The sequence below is a fragment of the Pleuronectes platessa genome, chromosome 8 (assembly GCF_947347685.1).
Source record: "Pleuronectes platessa chromosome 8, fPlePla1.1, whole genome shotgun sequence".
Lineage (NCBI taxonomy): Eukaryota > Metazoa > Chordata > Actinopteri > Pleuronectiformes > Pleuronectidae > Pleuronectes > Pleuronectes platessa.
The window spans coordinates 17,425,191-17,442,971 of record NC_070633.1 but is presented as its reverse complement, the minus strand read 5'-3'; the positions used below and the strand labels follow the sequence as shown (position 1 = coordinate 17,442,971).

At 44.1% G+C, this 17,781-nt stretch overlaps 2 protein-coding genes across 2 annotated transcripts in view; one reads left to right on the top strand and one right to left on the bottom strand.

Moving 5' to 3' along the window:
- The first annotated feature begins 987 nt into the window (after window positions 1-987).
- LOC128446386 (T-cell leukemia homeobox protein 3-like) lies at window positions 988-3,431 on the top strand. The gene is made up of 3 exons (XM_053429418.1): window positions 988-1,414; window positions 2,388-2,625; window positions 3,248-3,431. Exons 1-3 carry the CDS (start codon window positions 988-990, stop codon window positions 3,429-3,431), a joined length of 849 nt encoding a protein of 282 aa, XP_053285393.1.
- A 2,369-nt stretch (window positions 3,432-5,800) lies between these two features.
- Window positions 5,801-17,781, bottom strand: part of LOC128446041 (Kv channel-interacting protein 1) — a 22,829-nt gene continuing 10,848 nt past the window's right edge. The window contains exons 2-8 of the mRNA XM_053428992.1: window positions 8,676-8,800; window positions 7,850-7,919; window positions 7,695-7,765; window positions 7,453-7,560; window positions 7,257-7,361; window positions 6,634-6,696; window positions 5,801-6,190 (exon numbers count right to left, since the gene is read on the bottom strand). Of these exons, the coding sequence (XP_053284967.1) occupies window positions 6,143-6,190; window positions 6,634-6,696; window positions 7,257-7,361; window positions 7,453-7,560; window positions 7,695-7,765; window positions 7,850-7,919; window positions 8,676-8,800 (590 nt within the window). The 3' untranslated portion in view covers window positions 5,801-6,142. The remainder of the gene's footprint in view (window positions 6,191-6,633; window positions 6,697-7,256; window positions 7,362-7,452; window positions 7,561-7,694; window positions 7,766-7,849; window positions 7,920-8,675; window positions 8,801-17,781) is intronic.

Below are 17,781 nucleotides of genomic sequence, written 5' to 3'. Positions count from 1 at the left end.
ATAAGGCCTATATATTCGACTTTAAGGATTTGGATTAGAAGGGAAATAAATTGAGGCTGACATTTCTTCCCTTTGGTCTCTCCTTCATAACACATCTATGATAAATAGTCTTCCGGTCATAAAGCTGATAGCGTTCCACCAGTTTCAGTATGAACTTATTATCCCCGTGCATTCCAATGATACAGACTGAGTCGATGACGCAGAGAGCAGGAGAACAGATGAGGAGCACGTTGTGTCTATAACCCGAAAAATTGGCGATGAGCAGAAATATCAATTCACCACGCACTGAAAAAGTTTTTCCGTTTCGTCACCAAAACTTACAAAACCCTTTTTTTTAAAGTGAACATATTTGCAGGGAGCAGCGTCAAACTGACAGATGATTGCCAAAACACCATTTGGTTTAAATTATAAAATAATAGACGTTCCTCGTCCCTGTGAGTTTTTAACATATCCAAAAATGTATTTCCATGAAGTCGATTTCTCTGTAATTCCCCCTTAATTAGAATGATAACGACACAGAATCACTCAGGAAGTATGAAGATGTCTTTTCTTAATAGAACTTGTTATATATATAAAGCAAGCTGACGCCCGTGGTTAGGGGAAATCTTGGTTATTGTGCCAAACCGTGGGCCTACCCCCATTAACATTCAATCAGTCAGTGTGGTGCCAGCCAATGAAAGGTGGAGAGGGATGGAGGAGGACGGAGCTGCTAGACGGAGCGTTTTGACGCGCTGAGAGGAGGACAGAGCGTCACATCTCTCCAAACGCCCATCAAACTTTCAGCACAGCCTGTAGAGGAGAGCCAGTCCTCTGACAGAGGCCTGTGAGAGACAACGAGGACGCGCTGGACTCTGGGAGAGCGGCTGGACAGCGATGGAGACACTACTGGCGATTACTTTTTCCACAGTTTGACGCAGCTGTGCACCGAAAACACCCCGTTCAGGTTTTTATTTTGCATCCCCTTTTATTTGCATCTGAGCTACGGGAATGGAGCAAGCACCCAGCGCGCCGAGCCCTCCTTCTAAACCGACCCATCACGAGCCCATCAGCTTCGGCATCGACCAGATCCTGGGAGCCGGCACGGAGCCGGAGAGCGGGCGCACGGCTGGGAGACAGAGTGGATCCGATTTAAGCAGCGGGGACGGTTATTACAGTTTAGGAAGCCCGACCGGGGCCAGCGCGCCCTCTTACACCGCGCTGTCTATCTCCCTTTCCGGTATAATGCCTCCAGTGGAGGCTCCGGGTTCGTACGGGGAGAGCAGGAGTCTGGGAAGCCGGGGAGTGATCCGAGTCCCGGCGCACAGACCCATGACAGCCCCGGGACCCCCGGCCCCTGTGCAGGGCGCCATGCCTGGGTTTGGAGGGCTGTGCTTCCCCTGGATAGGGAACAGGTTCGCCAAGGACAGGATATCAGGTAGGACAGCTGTTAGAGCTAATGGCTTCATTAATATTTCATCTGGTTTAAAACGTTGGGAACTGCTGATGGGCCTTTTAAAACAACAAACACCTGTGCCAAATATTTGTATCGGCTATTTACGGACAACTGGAATGTTTCCACTTCAATTATTTAAAATGATCGAAGCACAGGAATACACACAGAATACCAGTTTAAATAGTTTCATTATTTTATTAAGCTATATTCGCAGATAATTGTATTTAAATACCTTGTGTTACCGACTTCCTTCGTGTTTTATGATATTAATGTTTAATGTATAATGGATTAGCAAGTGATGTATTTCAATAGTTGGTTTAAATGCTTTGATTTTGAAGAATAAATCAGGAACATGGTCCTATATGGTCATATTTTATTGTTGCAGTGAAAATGAACAATAAATCTTAATTTAAGGCCACATTGAGTTTAAGTAAGATTAAGTTAAACTAATACTCTGTCAAATATTTGACTTCACAAATTCTACAGCTTTTATTAAAATCTAAAATAAATAATGAGTAATGAGAAAAATATTAAATTAATTAAAAATATTCTATCACTCTGGCAGCCGGACACTTTACTCTATTGAAGATTAATAGGAGCCTTTATTGGCGAAGGACTTTAGCCACCACTACTTTGTGTAAAGGATCAATAAACAGACCAATAGGCCTGATGTTCTCTCTGTGTACAACAAAGATGATCTGTTAAATCCCAACTGTAAGAGGAGTATCCATGTATTTTACATTTACACCTAGTTTCAGTACTAATATCATACTCACACTTATTTCACATGTGGCCTACACAGTCTCAATAGGAACATGTTGTCACACACGGGAAGATACCACTGAAATTTGATCTTACATTTCCACACAGATTGAAAAGTGAATTGATCTGTTTTGTTTTTGTATAAAATCTCGTCCTCCACTCACCGGTGTGTGTCTCCTTCTCTTTCCTGCAGCAGCGCTTGTGCCGTTCGCAGTGACGCGGCGGATAGGACACCCGTACCAGAACCGGACGCCTCCCAAGCGGAAAAAGCCCCGCACGTCCTTCTCCCGGGTCCAGATCTGCGAGCTGGAGAAGCGCTTCCACCGGCAGAAGTACCTGGCCAGCGCCGAGCGCGCGGCCCTGGCCAAGAGTCTGAAGATGACGGACGCACAGGTCAAAACCTGGTTTCAGAACCGCAGGACCAAGTGGAGGTTGGTATAAACATTTAACATCCTTGTAACGTCACGTTTATAACACACATTTCAGCGCACTGACTTCAGAAACACGTGCAACACAGTGAGTTAGCTCCGGGAGCATCGTGTCAGGTACCCCGCAAAAACACAAACAAAGTTCACTCGTGTGGCAGGTGACCCCGTGCGTAATTTCCTGTTACGTGACCCCGGCGTGTCGAAAGAATAAAACAAACTCTATTTAACTATAACAACTATTTTAAAATACAGACAATACAGCGAATGCAGATTAAATGTATTTCTTTCTTTCGAGTAGCCTACGAATACATTTACGGAAGAACCTCAACATTAATTAGGCCAAAACAATACCAAAAGATCAAATTCACCAGGCAAATACAGGAATTCAAATACATGTATTTTAATGTTAATTATTTGTGCTTGAAAAAAATCTATTCTCATCCTTAAAATCATGTTGACATCATTTTATTTTAATTTCAATAAGCAGACCAGCCAATGCTGCCAGTATGAATTTCCACACGTCTACACTCATCCTATTTAATTTAATACGACCCCACTTTTTATTTATAAATAAGGTATCAATTATTAATTTGTTAAGGTTAAATTCTTCTTCTCCTTCTTCCAGGAGACAGACAGCCGAGGAGAGGGAGGCGGAGCGTCAGCAGGCCAATCGGCTCATCCTGCAGCTGCAGCAGTCCGCCCTCCAGAAGTCTCTCGGCGAATCAGCGGTGTCGGATCCACTGTGCGCGCACAACTCCTCCCTGTACGCGCTGCAGAACCTGCAGCCCTGGGCCGAGGAGCGGGAGTAGAGACCCAACTCTCCGCACTGCGATCAATAAGCATCTTATCTGTGATCCCTGGGAGGATTCATGCATTCAATTAGACCTACATGAGGACAGTGGGACATCTTCTGATCCATGCAATGGACAGGAAAAAATAATAAATGTTGGAACAGGAAAAAAAAAAAAAAACTGAAGTGGAACTGGACCTGAAGTGATGGTGAGTGATGCCTGTTCTTAAACAGAAACTGAACTCTCTCGGACTAAATCTTGCAGCTGTGTACCTGGAGACATTGAGACTTTTCAAATTTAAAGAGGAGCTGAAACAGAACCTGTCATTCCAATTAAAATGTGATTGTTCTCTTAGGCTCGTGCTTATTCTGTTCAAGAGTGGAGAATGAAATTTAACCCATTGACGTGGAGGAGTTAAGAATTTTCCAGTGACACACGACAATGTTTAATCAATTTGTGAAGGTGTTTTCTCTCAACACAAATATCTGCTTATTCTGAGACAGGCATTTGTAAAGGGTAAGTTTAGTTTTTAGGGGGTGAAGCTACTTCAGAGTAAACGTGCCAGTGAATTTTAAGTCAATCTCCTTCTCTGTTTCAGACAAATACAAAAGTGTCTTCACAAAAATTCAGATTAAAGCTACTTTAAAATTGTCCTGTTGCTTTAACTCTAATTTAAAAAAAATGTCCCCTCACAATCACCTGCAGGTGTAGTGCACCATCTCATCCCCCCCAACATGATGCTGAAATGTTATATTATGGGAATAGATGTCAGGTGTAGTTGGGAGAGAAGTGGAGAGAGAATATGAAAGAGGCTGTAAGCCGGGTAATAAAGGGAGTGATGCATGTTCAGTGATGCTGGTTTTTTCATGTGCACAATATCCAGCTTTATTTGTGGGATGAGGGCGCAGATGTGCAACCTTTTTTTTTTTGTACTTTAAATGTATATGTGTACATAACAAACTGTTATTGTGATCCATGCTCCATATGATGCAACATAGATGTGGTTTTGAGGTTTTCATACACAATAATTATGATAAAACAACAAAAAAAACTGTTATGGAGCGACAAGGTAAAAATACAGGAGACATGGATTCATTTTGTTTGTTGAAAAGTTTATTGATAAATATAATGATTTTATACAGTATTTCAATACACACATGACTTCATTCTGACAATATGCGCTGTCTGTGTGTCGGCATGCCTGTCTATCTGTTTGTCTTCCTGTCCGTCAGTGTGTCTGGGTTCATCTCAACTCAGCGAGGATTTGTTTTGTCACACCGGTGGCAGCACAGTGAGCGGGCATGACAGTAAATCATTTCTCATGAATGGGTGTGTATGACCTGCTCGATGGCTCTCGTTTGAAACATGGCTTCCATTCCTTCAGAATCAGTGAAAAGGTCTTTACTCTCTCCTCCTCGGCCCTACTCCCTCACCGCCGTCCTCCTCCTTCTACCTCCCCCTCCCCTGTCGCTCCCTCACAGTGAAAGGTTGGTCGCTCTGGCTCTACATTCTCAACAGACAGGATGGACAGTGAAACTGTCCTCTGTGGCCTCCACGAGATGACACTGTGCTCACGATAATGACTTTTTAATATTCAGGCAAAATTAGAAAAAAATGAACTTTACAGGAGGACACCGCACACATGCACATCCCTGTGTCACTCTAAAACTGTACATGAGTGAATCTCTATAGCGGACTCTTTATTTAACAATGAATGCCCCAAATTCCAGGATAGTTACAGTTCCACCTGATTTGACAGAAAGATAAGACAGTTAGTCAGACCCGGGAACTCACAGACCGACACGGATGATTCCAGACAGCGAGAAGAAGAACAAGAAATACAACAGTTAAATATCTACAGTTGAGTCGTTACAACATTGAAACAGGGACTGACACCACTGGAACACACACAGGGGAGTAACAAGGACTTCTTTAGGGGGGCGGGGGGGGGGGGGCACGGCTGAGGTCAAACTCAGCTGCAGATCAAAGGCCTGTGTTCTGGAAACAGATGAGGTGGCTGTCTGAGATGCCACGCCCCCAGACCTTGGCCACTTATCAAGAGGACGACTATGTTACCACCATGTTTTTCTCGTGGCACAGATACTGTGTGTTTAATAAGCTGCAGGCCTCTTGTCCTGCATGCTTCACAGTATCGCTCACGCTCGTAGTGGTGATACAGAAATCCACGGTGAAAAACTCCTTTTTTTATACCTTGGATCGATCTCACTGCTAAGCTGGAGCTCCGGTCCAGGTTGATGTTCTGGTTTATACTTCAGAAATGTGACAGAATCAGTATTTACATGATGACATGGGGGCACACGCAGTCCAACGTGACGGTAAACTGTAAAGACAGCAACCAGCGTGGGGGGGGGGGGGGGGGGGGAAGCTGGAGACGAGATGAGTGGTAAAGGTCAAGTGAAGGGTTAAAGTCTGAGGGACATTTTCTGAAAACCAGAGACGTTTTTTTTTGTCTCCATGGATTTCTTACAGCAGGACACCTCCCAAGAAGTTTTTAGGCAACTGTCTCTCACACTCACACTCACACACACACACACACACACACACACACACACACACATAGAACCCGAAGAAGCTCTTAGTTTCATTTCAATTGCAGGCTACGCAGTTCCTTTTCCTTGTGCGTGTGCATCTCTCCTCCTCTTTGTTCTTCTCTCCTCTCCTGCTCTGGGCTTTTCATATATTGCACCGTCGTCCCTCTTCTTTGTCGTCTAGATGACGTTTTCAAAGAGTTGCAGAGACCTCATGATGTTTTCATCCTGTGCAAAGGGAAGATGGGGAATGGAGAAGCAGACTGAGGAGGAAGTCGCCACACAATCACCATTTAATTCAGTTTAGTGGCCACTAGGGGGCAGTAAAAGCCCATAAAATAAAGAGTGTGTGAACATTAGAGTGATCTGTCTCTCTGAGGGCAAACACAGTGAAGTAAAAACATTCATTCTTTTGTAGCTGAAAACCCCATAATTAATAGGTAGTGTAGCCAGAATTGCAAAGGAGGGGGAAATAAGGCATTCTGGGAAAAGTAAGTAAAAACTATTTGACTTTGATTAACAAATCATACTTATATGTTACCCAGCCATTATTAATTGTAGTATTTGCCCATTTGGAGTTCCTTCTATGATGAAACAAAATGTCTCCTTTGAAAAATGCCCGCTGCACAGGATCCCCGGGTGTCTGTTAGAGAGCTAAAAGGAAAAAGTACCTCTTGACAAGAAAGGATGAATTCGTCCAGAGTGACCACACCGTCCCTGTTTTTGTCCATTTTCTGTGGAGACAAACACACATGCATGACGCCACGAGTGCAGAGTGTAAGCAAAGATATTCATGATACAAGCAGCCATTCCTGTGAGATTAATGTCAGTCTCCCTGCTGTGATGGCTCTACTCTGCACTTTGCTAACATCATTAGACAGTTAGTGCACTTTGATGTATTTTCTGTTATGTTTTTAATGTTAAATAAAAAAAAAAGTCATCTTTTATTTGCTGTTTGACCGAGGTGACCATCATCATTTCCCTGTTTTCAAAAGCGCATAATGTCTGAATCTGATTCCAGTCATGCACCGAACTCCAGACATTTCTCCTTATATCTTCAGAAGGGGCTGTTTGTGAGAAGTCAGTTGCTCCAGACGTTCTCCACAGTTCCTGCTGCCAGCCATCGATGGGAGAAAACAGCATTGTGTTGTCTGGAGGATTCAGTGAGTGAGTGGGCACGTTGATGACGTTTCTACCGCGCGGATGAGTTGGACAATCTTGGCAAAGTTCACGTCTAAAAATGGCTCTAGTTATACATCAGTGTTCGTGCAGTAAGAGACTCAGATTCCGTTACCTGAAAGAAGGCCTCCACGTGCTGCTTGGGTGCATCGTGTTTCAAGACGGGGTAAGTGTACTTCCCCATCATGTCATATATTGCTCTGACGATGTCTGTCATCTCCTGTGAGAAGAAAAAAAACACAGACACGATGAGACTTTACCAACACAAACCCAAATACTGTGTGTATGAGCACAGGCACACAACCACGCACCTCTTTGTTGATGTATCCATCTCTGTTGATGTCGTACAGGTTAAACGTCCACTGCAGCTTCTCTGTGACGGAGCCCCTCAGCAGGATGGACAGAGCTGTGACAAAGTCCTGAGGGAGACACAAAGAGAGACAGAAGGTCAAACTGTGAATGGAGAAGGGGCTTGGACGTAATAAGCTACAGGATGACTTGAATGAGTCGTCTTCAGAACAGGAGAAGGTGGAGGTGAACAAATGAAACAAACCTCGAACTTGATGGAGCCGCTACTCGCTGAGTCAAACGCGTTGAACAGGTAATGTGCGTAGGTGCTGGCGTCTGCAGGAGGACAAGACAACGTTTGAATCCAAACAGAGACTCAAACAGGTATAGACACAAATAAGGTGCACGCTCTCACTGTACCTCCATGTGGGAAGAACTGGGAGTATATCTGCTTGAAGGTGTCCTCGTTTACAACACCACTCGGACACTCCTGCAGAGAGAAAGAGGAGTAAAAGAGGAGAACGTCTAAATTAGACAGAACCTCCATCAGGCTGATGGAGGGTTTGACAGAAAGGAGAGAGTGTGAATAGAATTTGATAAAAGAATAAACAACTGTGATGGGAAACTGAATATTGGTTAAATTAAACATTAACTTTTAATTCAGACTAGTTTCACTGTTGACTTCTGTTTCAGCAGTACAACTGATTGCAGTTGCAAGTTCTGACCTTCTATCAAGGGTAGCGCTATTGCACCAAGCTATAATAAAGACTTATAATTATAAATGTAACATGAATCACTTCTGAAAAGTATATTTATATTGTGGAAGGGAAAAAAGACTACAAGAAGTTAAAACAACGAAATAAAAAACAACATAATGATAAAAACAGATCAAGTGTGATCCTTCACTTAATGTATTTGGCCTCCAAACTGAAATCTGGGAACAAAAGCAGTATAAATATACTTTGGTCCATTTTCAATTACAGTGAAAATCATAATTCAGAATTATTGTTTGGAGTATTCTTTAAACCCAGTATCTTGGTTTGCTTGCTCGTAAAATAAAAAATACTAAAACCTCCCCTTTTTGCAAAGAAATTCCCAGAGCATGTAATAGAAAGAATAATATTAATAATAATAATAAAAAAAGGGTCTTTATGTCGTGAGTATTGACATTTTAGGTTTGTATTCTATCTGGTTTGAGTCTATGAGGATGAATCTGACATTTTGTGAAACCTCCACCGTCTCTTACATTCTTGAAGCCCCTGTAGAGAACCTGGAGCTCTCTTTTGCTGAATTTGGTTATTGCTTCCAGCTGATCCAGGCCCTCCGGCCGATGGCACACCGTCGTCATCTCCAGGTCATCGTCAGCTTTATCTGAGGAAACATGAATGAAAAAAAAAGAAATCATTACTTAACAGGAATTTATACACGACCTCCAAAGGGTGAGAAAACAGAGAAGAAGAGAAAAAGAGAAAGTCAGGTCTGGTTCAAACGACACTGAAATCTCTCTGAGAAGCAGAACGATAGAAACTGTGGCTAAAAAAGAGAGATGGAGGTGCAGAGAGGTGGAGGTCAGTCTAACAGCTCCATTGTCCTCCTCTCACCAGCCCCATCATTAACAAGTCTTTACTCTCCTCGCTGGAGGGGAGGGGAGAGAGGACGAACCAGTGGCACTAACACACCCACACACACGCACGCACGCACAAACGCACACACACTTTGTTTACCAAGGGGAAAACTTTGGATAGAACACATGAGGACAACCGGCAGCTTTGAATAATCACAGACACATCTCTCTAATACAGCCTCACAATCGGGGGCTTGGCACCAGGTTAGGCAAACCAAATCCAAATGATTTTGTGAGTCAACAAACGACAAATATGAGCAAACCCCCTTAAATTCTGTTATTCTCTACGTACAGGAGGATGCAATGACACCATGGTCCAAAACCCCCAAACAAGGCCCCATTGGCTGAAGAATAGAACGTCTAAATGTGGGATGTGTCTGGGATGATGGTGTTTTCTGTGTATGCAGAGTTGGCTCATTGACTATAATTTTGATTCGAGAAGAATCATTTGAAGATGGATGTAATGTGGTTTGGTGTCATCTCGTGTGTATCTCCGGTCTGTTTGGTTTGATGGGGGGCCCCCACAGGTCCCTCTGACCCGGGGGCCCCAAAGTCTCCTGAGACACTCCTGCTTGTACCATGAATGTGCTATATGAATTTGAACAGTCCGAGATGCAATGGTTGAGCCACTGTACTTGTAAAGCACTGATCAGGTGTCTCAGTGTGTTAGGTTCACTCTGTCCTCGGCAATCCACATCTTGAAACATCAACTCTCTTGAAATAGAAACAATTTCATCTGTGTGGAAAGACTATTAGTGCTTTGTGAAGCTTCATTACTCCAACACCTCCTCTCTTCTGTCCGATCGGTGAATCATGGCTACCCGCAGGCCGGCGTTTTTTACAGTGCAAGACAAAGACAGCTTCATCTCACCGCTGAATTAAAATCCCCCCCGTTCTGGACTCAGTTTACAGCGTAATGCATCTGCAGGGGTTTTCATGTAGAACCGCATTTAAGTGCTGCCATCGGCCGAAAGTAGGTTTGAATTTAGGTTTAAATTATGATCTTCGCATGTGGAGTCATTGCAGATGATGGGATTATGTCTCAACAGAGAATACAGCCAATTTGAAAGTGCAATACTCAACATACGTTACAATGATTGAGTCTGAGAGCTTCGAAGCATTGTACCTGATAATATTCAACACTATGGAAGTTGGGCAGTCTCTCTTTGTGTAGCTCCCTTCCCCTACCTCAACCTGTCTAAAACACATGCACACACACACATGCACAAAAAAGGGCCTTAAGGTGATAGTTCACCCCAAAATAAAAATGCACTTATTGTCTACTCACCACTGTACCAATGGAGGGGAGGAGGAAGTGTTCGATTACAAAAAACAATTGAAGAAAAACATAAAATTCCTACATATTACTATGTTTGTAGCCTAAATGTCCACTGTCACCCTCCTCTGTTCCTGCGTGGATCACAGAGGAGCTTTATGCTAAAGACATGGTGTAACTCATGCCGTTTCCAGTCGAATCTGAATGTCGGGGTTTACAGACACTTTGATGACACCACAGGAAGAGCATCGAGGCATTTTATCTTTTTTCTGTTGCTTTTTTAAGGTTGATCGAGTACCAGTTACTTTTCTATTGTATTGGATTTGGACGCAAAGCTGTTAACCCCTTAAACTCCAGAAGCGTTTTGTGGATTAAACACTTCACCCACCCCTCCATCGGCATAGTGGTGAGTAGATAATGAGTGAACAAGGGTGAGCTTATTCACACCCAGTTCAGCACACTGTATGCTACATAACCACACACAGGACACACACACACACACACACACACACACATACACACAGCTACATCGACATAACACTCCATGTGATGCACACCCACACGTTCTTGTGCGTTCATAACACACATCCAGATGTGATGCTCCTCAACATGACACCATCAACCTTTTAGATTTGATCCAACACTGTTATGCAGACACAGTGCAGTGTTCATGAGCCTATAGAATTAAAGACCATCGATTCCTCTGAAAGGTTTTACTTGGACTGTAATGTTCATGTGCACGGTCACTGTCACACTCCACGCTTATCCTGACAACTAAGGTTTAGGCAGTTTATTATTATGACACCATCACAGTTTTCAAACAGCATATAACAAGGGCTGCATCAGGACACAAAACACATTAAACTACATCAAGTTAATAAATCAAGTATATGAGTCAGACTTTAAAGAACACAATGTAATTCATGAATCTGACAACCACGAGGAGTAAACTGCAAAACATCCTAAACGAATAATGACAACAAATTAACTCTGTTCATTATAAAGAGACGATATGTGTTCATACAGACAAGCACCACCATCTTTAATCCTAAATTACTACACACAGAGCTTGAAGACACTGGTGATGTAAGTGATGAGCCGTGTTGCCACTGATAACCTACTGAGTTTTTTTTCCCACAGTGTTTTTGTTCATTTGTGTGGCATCAGTATTTACAGCAATATAAATTCCAGTACCAGAAAATCAATACAAATATTGGACAGATGGGAAGTGCAAGTTTGCAATTGAAATAGAAACCCGAGGAAAAAAAGATATGCAAGCCCTCCCCTGCAGGTAGTTACGGTACCAATAGAAATCATCACTCTCTGAACTTGAGAGAACAAATCTCCACCGACACTGAACGACTGGATCACCTGCAGCATCGAACACTTACACTTTGTCAACGCTTGTGGATTTATGTTTTAATTTTTCTGGAAAAAGTAGCAGGCCAGTGGAGTTTCAACATTCTCACACAAATAATCCAAATCGTTTAACAACTTACAGACAAAAGGGAAAACGTTTCTCTAGGTTCCAGGTCAGTGCTGGGTGACAGTGATAGTCGCTGCTCTGACTCACCCTCCACCTTGATGACTCCCAGCAGGTGCAGCATCTTGACGGCCCCGCAGCACAGCAGAATGATGGCTATCGTACGTAAGCTGTTCTCACCCTGCTCCTCACTTTCCATTTTCATTAATCCTCTCCTCCCCCTGGCCTGAGTTTATCACTTCAACCCACCTCTCGTCCCTTTGCTTACTCCACCTTTTTTCCTTTCTAGTTCTCAGGCTTTGATCTCGTGGAAATACACGAGAGCAAACATTCTGTCAACGTGCACAACTTGTCCTCGCCAGTAGTTTTTCACCGTGTTCAACTAGACTCCTCTCAGGTCTATAAACTTTCTCTCCATCCTGCTTCCTCCTGCAGCGACACCAGCACTCCGCCGCCTCTCTCTCTCTGTCTCTGTCTTTTTATCCCCCCCTCCTCTCTTCTCCCTGGGGCATCTCCCTCTCTTATCCTGACCTTCGTTCCATCCCAGCAACTACCCCCTCCTCTGTCTCTCGCTGTCCCACCACGTCCACTTCCCCCTCTGTGCTACAGTCATTGTGTCCTTCACTCTTTGGGAACAGGGACTTACACTTGGGGGGGGGGGGGGGGGGGGGGGGGCACGTGTGCAGGTTGTAACAGTGATAAACTCACATACTCTGTGACCTCATGTGTTTGTTTTGGGACCGTGCATGTACATGTGCACGTGTGTGACCAGGACTTGATTAATGGATGTCATTAAGAGACAACGTCACCCCCCCCCCCCCCAAACCCCCGAACAACAGAAGGCTTAATTTAACACAAAGTGACTTTTCTCATTAAACATGCAAAATACTTTTTATACAAGTTATCAAATATAGTATACAATAAGCAAAGAAAAATCAAGTAAAAGAAAGTGATTGTAATACATCTGGTGAGAAACAGGAAAAGGATCCCTCCTTATTTGCACTGTGAGCTTTATATTTACTGTCTGATTGAGAGGAGAACAGGAAACTGTATGCCCTGCTGCAATCTAAACGTACCAGCAGGGGGCAGCAAAAGCTAACACAGACACCAACCGGCGTGCGCGTCAAAGCCCCTGATGAAGATGTGTCGCACATTTCATTACATGCGTTACTTCAGGTTTAGCTGCTGCGTGTATTCATACGGTGATAACGCTTCGACAGTCCTAACAAAGTGTCTCTTTACCGGATACGATCTGCTCTGCGCTTCATGTATAAAAGGACCAACGGCAGTGAAACACTTTGAAACTCACAATTAAAATAAATGTGGGATATTTCCTGTGTCGTATCAGCGTACTGGGACCAGCTCACACTCGTTTATTGTCCTAATGGGGATGTAAAAAGAAGCCGCAGCAGCCAGACAAGCAGCCTGCAGGGGGCTCTGCTGTATCCAGAGGGTCCCCCCCCCTCCGAGCTGTCACTTGCAGCTTTGCTTTATTTACTGTTCTGGAATTAAATTTACTGCCAAGAATAGAATCTAATTTAATTTGCCAGACATTTTGAAAGTGTAAACATCTCTTGTTAGGGATGATTAGGAGCAGATTGTGTTTGCTCAAGTCATCAACCTTGAGTCGTCTCCCGCTGAGATCAATCAGCAGCAGTTCCATCAGGACACATCACTGCAGTGTTTCCAAGGCTTTCATGGATGTTATTTTTGAAACATTACAGGTTCAGTGTGTAAAAATTTAGTGAAAGGGGTCTATTGGCAGACATTGAATATCAAATAATCATGGTGATGTTTTCACTGGTGGGTGTTTCATCTAACTCATCTAATCTAAATACTGTATATTTACATCGGGAGCGGGGTACTCTTTACGGTGGCTGCCATGTTTTTTTTACAGTAGCCCAGACTGGACAAACAAAAACACCTTTTGAGTTTTATGTCAACTGAAGACTGCCACAGGTTCTCTCTCATGTTTGGAAGGGGAGGGTGAGGGGAGGGCTTCTCACTGACAGCATAACACTTCACCACTTGATTTTTAGTCTACACACTGAACCTTTAAAACTGCAACTTAAAGTATAACCTGATCATTTTTGAGAAATGACAAAAATATAAATTGGGCAAGGGACTGGGGGCAGCAGATGTGAGAGTCACGCCACCACTGTTGTGACATTTTCAGGCCATGAACAATGGAGAGTGACACAGAACTGCAGAGCACCTCTGCCACAGAGGGCTCGTTACAAGTGGAGGATTTTTCTCCTCCAGAATCTAGGCAGCAGGGTGGTGGAGGACATGGAGGTCCCGAGCCACATCGGGTCAATCCCTCTGCAGCTCAGTTACGCCAGAAGCCAGAGCTCTTGGAGCCGATGCAAGCGCAAAAGAGGGTGGTGGCAGGAAGGGAAAGTGAGCATAACTTGTAAAAATATATAATTATTACCATTACAAAAAATCCAGCGTGTTCTGGTGCTGCAGTCGCCTCTCTCCCTTAGAGAACATGTGTTACAGGACTAACTACAGGAATAAGATTAGCCCACAGTTATTTCCCCTGAGTCTGATAATGAACCCCACTTTTGATTAGGGACGTTAACTTTATTATAAATTTCCTGACGCAGAGACGAACGGTTACATTTACATAAGCATCAGCTTCGCAAGCTCCAAGACAGTTTGAAACACTGTGTCGAGCCACGTTCCAAACCCATGAAATACGTTTTCTTAAGAAATGTGGTATGAATATGGTGTACATGAGATGCATAACCAGAATTAATGTGTTCAAAAAATACACTGTAGGTGTGGAGTATCTCTTTAAGTTTTGAACATCTGCCTCATGTGTCGGATCAGACTTAGATTCAGATGGTTGATTTTAAAAGTCATTTTTCTCAGCGTCAACAAACCACATGAAAAGAACATTCTCACACTGCCTGTGTAGCCAAAAGCTGATTCACTGCGGCCTACTCTGATGTTGTGTGGACCTCTGTTGTCGTCCAGGAACACAATGAGCCACACTGTGAGATGCAGTAATTCATCAGTGGATACTGGGGAATGGATGATGCTGTCCGACCAGCTCCACTGCAAAGGAAAGATTATGTTTCTTCATAATTTTTCAATGTGCATAAATTGGATCTGCCTGCAACAGGGAAACGTATGAAGTTTATCATAGTGTAAGTAAAGGTGTCGGTGGAAGATATTCTGGTGTAGAAAAACAGTATTAGATGTAATTTATTTATAGCTATCTATATATCTAGTGAAACTTGACTAAACAAAGTATTTTAACGCCAACAGGTGAGATCTATAAAGCTGCGTGATTCATGATCCAAAGCTGCACAGTAAGCAGGTTAAGAAAAACCTAAATAAACCAACCTAAAAAACAACCTCGGGAGCTTCTCCTCCATCCGTTACACAAGCTATTATAAGCCGCAGAGTTTGTCAGTGACCAAAAGCCTGAACGCTTTTTTCTTGCCGAGCTTGTTTGGAGTAATAAGTGTTGGCCTGAAGTGCCGGCAGAGAAGGTCTGGCTGCCTGTCACTCTAACCGGCCTGTCACCAGAACATCCCTCTCACATCGATGCACACACTTCCTCCTTCCCAGAAAGAGGATTTAACTCTTAGCTCTCTCCCTCCCTTCTCCTCCATCTCTACCTTTCTTCTGTTGCCCGACCGAACCCTCCTTTCTCCTCCACTCCTTATCTCACCCGGCCTCTCTATCTCTGCCGCGCTCTTCATGTACCTTGTCCCAGTGTTCCTTGCCAGAGAGTGTGTGTCATTTGCATAATCTGAATTAGCCTAATCTGCTGTCCTGCTGGCGATGGAGAGGGCTGCTCCTGCTGGGACTCCTAAACGTTGGAGAGCGCTCTTCAGGAAAGTAGCGACTCCAGTAGCCAGGCGCTCCCGGGAGGTACAGAGGAAGTATCGTAAAAATAGATTCTCAGCTGCTACGGTCATATTTACTGTGGAGCATGTAAACGCTGCACACATAATCATGTTCCAGTTCAAGCTCTCACTCTGAGACGCATGGTTCTCCACAGATAACCTCAGAGTCAACGGTCAGACTCTTTCCGGTTAACAACACAAACAAACAAACAGACACACACACAGCCACACACACACGTAGAGCTGCATCCGGTCACCGACCCTCAAGCAAAGACAAACATGAACACATTATTTCAAGGGTCGTAGAGGTTTAAAAGCAGCCATGTGCATAAAAAAAGACACACACACACACACACACAAATACACATTTCATTGCTTACTAATCATCAGCCTGTGAAGGAGGACAAAAGTGCTGGAGGGTGTAGGCACACACACACACACACACACACACACACACACACACACACACACACACACACACACACACACACACACACACACACACACACACACACACACACACACACACACACACACACACACACACACACACACCAACACACCACAATGCCATTTGTCACATATTAGTTTGCCACTGCTGATGTTGTCTGGTAAGAAAGTCAAATACGACTCATTTACATGCACACAACAGCAAGCCAATATTGATTTTTGAGTAAATACACGTCTAGACTCAAAATCGGCAGAAATTCACAAACTAACACATATACAGAGACACACACACAGAAACATATACACACAGGCACACACACACTCGACAGGATGCCAGGAGAGTGACGAGATGACTTAATAAGCACTCCCAGCAGCTAATGGGAGCGTGGGTGATGGAGAAAGGGAGCAAATGAGAGATAGAATAGAGGCCTAGAAGGGAGAAGGAGAGAGAGAGAGAGGTATGTAGATGAGGATTGCCAGAAGCAGATTGTGGTGGTGGGTGAGTGTGGCGAAGGAAATGAGAAGAAAGAAAGATAAAGAGAAATCAGCGTGGAAAAAGGACTTGGATCGGGGGAAAGAGGGGGGAGAGGGGACAAAGAAGGGAACAGAAAAAGGAGAGCAAGATCAAAGGAGGAGCAGAGGAGTGATGGAAAAAAGGGGGGGGGGGCAGAGAGGAAGATTGAGATAGGGTTGCAGGCAGAAAATAAAGGGGCCGAGAAATAAATGAAAAATGCACAAGAGAGGGGAGAGACATGCCTGGTGAAATGATGTGTTTCTGGAGGCAACAGAAGAGGAAGAAAAAAACAGCTGTCAGAAAACAACAGGGGGGGGGGGGGCGAGACAACAGGTAGAAGAGAAACTCACACCACAGACGAGCTGTCGAGAGAAAGAGAAGAACAGTCGACAGGAAAATAAAGGAAGTTGTAGGGAGAGCAACAAGCAGCCTTGATGAAAACAGACAGTGCAGACAAACAGGCGTGCAAGTGCTGAGGGGAGACCGAGACACCCACAGGCACACACACACACAGGCACACACACACACACACACACACACACACACAGGAGCACACGTTGACGAGCTCGTGCCCAGAGGATCAATCACGGCAGGAATCTAATCTCACAACATTACAGCTGTGCACCGTCCCTCTCTCCATGTTGCTGTCGGTGTCGCGATCCCGGATAACAAGTGATCTGCAGCACCGGGGGGGGGGTTGTTTGGGGGGGAGGGAACAGGCGGCCGTGCACGTACACCGCTCTAATCCTACACACCGGGGCGAGCACGTCAGAGCAGGAGGAATGAAAGAGAAGCAGGCGGCGAAGTAACACAACACAACAGCAGAATTACACACATCCTCCAAATCGCTGCTGCTCCACATCATGTTCTCTCTTTTGTTGTTGTTGTTGTTGTTGTTTTTTTTCCCCTCGCATGGGCATTTGTGGCTTGTGTTCATTTGCAGGAAGAGTCGACTTTCACACATTTTCCCCGACGCGAGATCATCTACAGCCACCTCATTATTCAACATGGAAACTAATTTGCGCCTTGCCATCTTTTCTAAACACCCCCAGGGAAAGGTGTTTATTTTGTGTTTGTGGGAGGGAATAAAAAAAAAAGAAATAAGTTTATTCATAGGATGAAAACAAGCCGTCTGCACTCAC